Genomic DNA, 3,607 nt, shown 5'->3' with positions numbered 1-3,607 from the left:
CTTGTTTTTTTTTCACCCTATTGCATTAGATTTGGAGTCTGCTGAGGATGTCATCCATAAAATTTACTTGCTGTGGCCTTATAATTAACTCTTGGTATAGATTGAAAAGTAGATTTTTCAGGAAGGAGCTAAGTTAACAGCACCATAATTCCAACTTGTCAACTAGACAATTTCTTCTCTCACCCTAACCATATAACTACATGTATCAATAGATATGAAATGTTACATCATCTATTTTACCTATCGGTAGCTGCAATAATATTTTGTATCATGTAGGGTCGCTTTTCAACTGCCCAAGCAGAGTTTCGATCTCTTCGTACTGCAAGATGATACTGTAGAGATACAATGTAGAGGACAATTTCTGACAAATCACACAGGACACAGAGTCTCCACTTCCTTCATGAGCCTGAGACATTTCTCCTCCTGCCACGGCAGTGCCACACACTGGACAGACACGGGCAGGCCTACTGCACCTTTGGTTGTCTGTGGGGAAAAAACATTTTAAAGATTTGTGATTCAACTGTTAATTCTGTATGTAAATGCTAGAAAGCAGGAAGGACAATGGACTAGGATTAAATGTTAAGTATTTTCAACTGCAAAATCTTTGGCCATTCCTGAATACCAGTTTTCTTGCACTTCTGTTACTTTTTTTTCATTTGGAAGACTTGTTGTTTCTCATACCTTTTTTATGACCTTGTCAATGGGGTCATTTCCATAGCCAATCCAATCATCCAGCAGTCTGTCATCCTCCTCTGTTACCATGGTAACAGGAACAACTCCGGCGGGAAAGTTGAGGAGGTTGAAAAGTGTCACGTAGGCTGTGGTGGCTGCAAATATTGGCTTCAGTAAGTCTTCAAAGTAACATAACACAAAAATTATGCCAGCACCAGTTATGATTATCACTTTATACATGCTACGTCATTGGAACAGAACAGTTGACGCTGATTGGTTCCAGGGTTAAATCACCGCTGGGTAGGCTTTGGCATCATACCAAACCAATGGAGACCTCTGATTGGTCAATGTCATCTGGCTATATGATAATGAGTCAATAATAGACCACCAAAAACAGGAAACAATGATCAGGTGGTATTTAATGTTATGCAAAGATGATCACTTGTACAGGTTTGAAATTCCATGGTTTGAACTAACCCAGTGTTCTACCAGCATGTTCTGGTTTGCAGGCCGGCATGCCCAATGCTGGGCACAGAAGCAGATCCAAGTCCTTCTTTTTCAACTCGTCCAGGAATTGCTCTATATATGCCTAAAGAAAAAAGAACAGGGCGTGCATTGTGTACTGAAAACTGGAAGAAGTTTTAAAAAATGTTTCCTCAAAATGCAGTACTTGTTTTTTTTCATGTATACCATAACGGCTTTATTTATATACACAATAAGAAATGAGAAACACAAAGTCTGGCAGTCAAGAATAGCCAGTGATTATCAATAGAACCACAGTAACCACACACACACCTCTCTCTCTGCCATCCTTTGCCACAAGTCATAGACTGACCTGAAAGGTAAATAGGAGAAACAATTACAAGTAAAACCATGCTAACAAGTCAACAGAAGGTCATCCACATGTCTTCCAGAGTCTTTTCTCTGTTGTGCTTTCATCTGAAGCCCATCTCTGCAAGGTGGTGCTCGAGCCAACTTCAGACATTAGGGTGAGAAAATTATGAAAAGACAGTGATGTTTTGACACCATTAATCATAAGATTTTTCCTTAATTCACTTTTCTAGATGCCACAAACATTTGTAGACCAATCTAAAGCAGCTACTGAAAGATATGTTGTGCTTGTATATAAGCTTACACTATTTAAACTTCACCTACCCAATCAGCCTGTGAGAGAGAACCTTGGCAATTCTTGGCCACTGGAAAACAATTGAAACATCAAGAACTATGGTGTGAAGACATATCCCTTTAAAAAGCATGCATGGATTGTTACATCATCCAGCAAACACAAATGCAGAAATAAATAGAATACTTTAAAGACATACGATCAAATTTCCTAGCTATATCATACATAGAAATGATAACTGGATAAAAATTTACTGGCACAAAAGCACTATTTAATAATAGAATACAAAGGAGTCTTAGAGAGTAAATGTAGCTACTTACAAATGGTTTGAGAAGGAAGGCTTGAATCTTGCGCAGATAGTGAGGCATGGTCCACAGATGGATTTGCCCTTTCAGGTATTCATCTATTATCTCATCTTTCCTGAAACATTATTTTAAGGATTATACGTAATGATAGATATGACCAAGTAAAGATCAAAATTCTTTCCAGGGTAGCTATACAAGACCTTCTCATTCTTAGGCAAATATAAAATTTTGTGTTAAAAATATGAACTCAATAGAAAAACATATAAATGTGATACTCCACACAGCTGACTTGTCACTATGTCTCTTTAAGATACCTTCGAATATAAGAATATAGCATATTTGTCTGGTACATGCATACATGTACAGCTGTAGACACTCACAGCCACATTGTTGAGAATGTGCGCCCGTTGTCAGCAGTGATGAGCCTCGTGACCAAGTCCACAATGGCTCGCAAATCATCCGGTGGATCAAAAGGAACCAGCTGAAACAAAATCATCACAAGAGATCAGTTTTTTACATGCTAAAGGACAATTTTTTCTATCAAAATACTGTAATTACTGATTTTTCACTGTACTTTTATGTTCACTGTTTTAACTGTCACTGAATCATAACTGTTAACAAATAATTCCTCAACTTTTTCTTGCACCTGTCGCCACCGTGAATATATAATTCATTGAACACCTCCATTTTTCACAGACCATGAAATTTTGCTACCGTGAACATAAAGTGAAATACAGTACATATAAAAATCAGTTTTAAATGTACCGTGTGTCCAGCTTTCTCCAAGGCTTCCTTTGCCATGATGACTGCCCTCCCCATGGATGGGGTGGGGGGGCAGGACTGTAGGGTGGTGAAGTATCCTATCCTCATGGGCTTCTTGTCTTCATATATCTACGAGAAGATATGACAGACATAACATGTACACAACAAAGTTTGTAACTTGATATTTGTAACTCCTAGGACCTCATTCACATAGTGTACATTGCCAAGAAAAGAACATGGAAGAGATATGACATTTATGTAGAACAATCCAATAAAACAATTATGATAGTCAGGAAGCATGAGAAAACCAGGCAAAACCAGGCAGAAGTCGGAAGATGGGGGTCGGCCAAATCGACTCAAACTTTGTATGTGAGATAGGTATGGGGAACTATGAACAGCCATATATTTAAAACCCTCCAGATATTTTTCGTTATGGAGATCTGGGACCCCCCTCCGAGAGCCTCCGAAATCAGGTAATTTATGGCTGAAAATTACTGAACTTGCGATGGCTGCACTGATGATTCTGATAAAGATATGGATAAAACGTTTATATTACCACATAGCATAGCTTTTCTAGTTTTACAGACCCAAAGTTCAAGAGGACACCTTGAAGTTAAGAGGGTGTGACAGGGGGTTACCGGAACCAATGAAAGCATAATTTTCATCTCTATGCATTTTAGTCATCTTTAAGGCGCATTATCTCATATGGGCAGTGGCTTTGGTGAATGGTTTTACTGTGGTTTGA

General features: G+C 38.5%; 1 protein-coding gene across 1 annotated transcript in view; it reads right to left on the bottom strand.

Moving 5' to 3' along the window:
- Positions 1-3,607, bottom strand: part of LOC109486413 (fatty-acid amide hydrolase 1-like) — a 13,477-nt gene continuing 9,870 nt past the window's right edge. The window contains exons 9-16 of the mRNA XM_019790247.1: positions 2,866-2,991; positions 2,481-2,581; positions 2,116-2,215; positions 1,828-1,868; positions 1,468-1,507; positions 1,150-1,261; positions 682-827; positions 1-483 (exon numbers count right to left, since the gene is read on the bottom strand). Of these exons, the coding sequence (XP_019645806.1) occupies positions 370-483; positions 682-827; positions 1,150-1,261; positions 1,468-1,507; positions 1,828-1,868; positions 2,116-2,215; positions 2,481-2,581; positions 2,866-2,991 (780 nt within the window). The 3' untranslated portion in view covers positions 1-369. The remainder of the gene's footprint in view (positions 484-681; positions 828-1,149; positions 1,262-1,467; positions 1,508-1,827; positions 1,869-2,115; positions 2,216-2,480; positions 2,582-2,865; positions 2,992-3,607) is intronic.

Source organism: Branchiostoma belcheri, unplaced genomic scaffold, assembly GCF_001625305.1.
Source record: "Branchiostoma belcheri isolate BF01 breed outbred unplaced genomic scaffold, Haploidv18h27 scaffold8, whole genome shotgun sequence".
NCBI classification, from domain to species: domain Eukaryota; kingdom Metazoa; phylum Chordata; class Leptocardii; order Amphioxiformes; family Branchiostomatidae; genus Branchiostoma; species Branchiostoma belcheri.
This window is presented reverse-complemented; position numbering and strand designations above follow the sequence as displayed.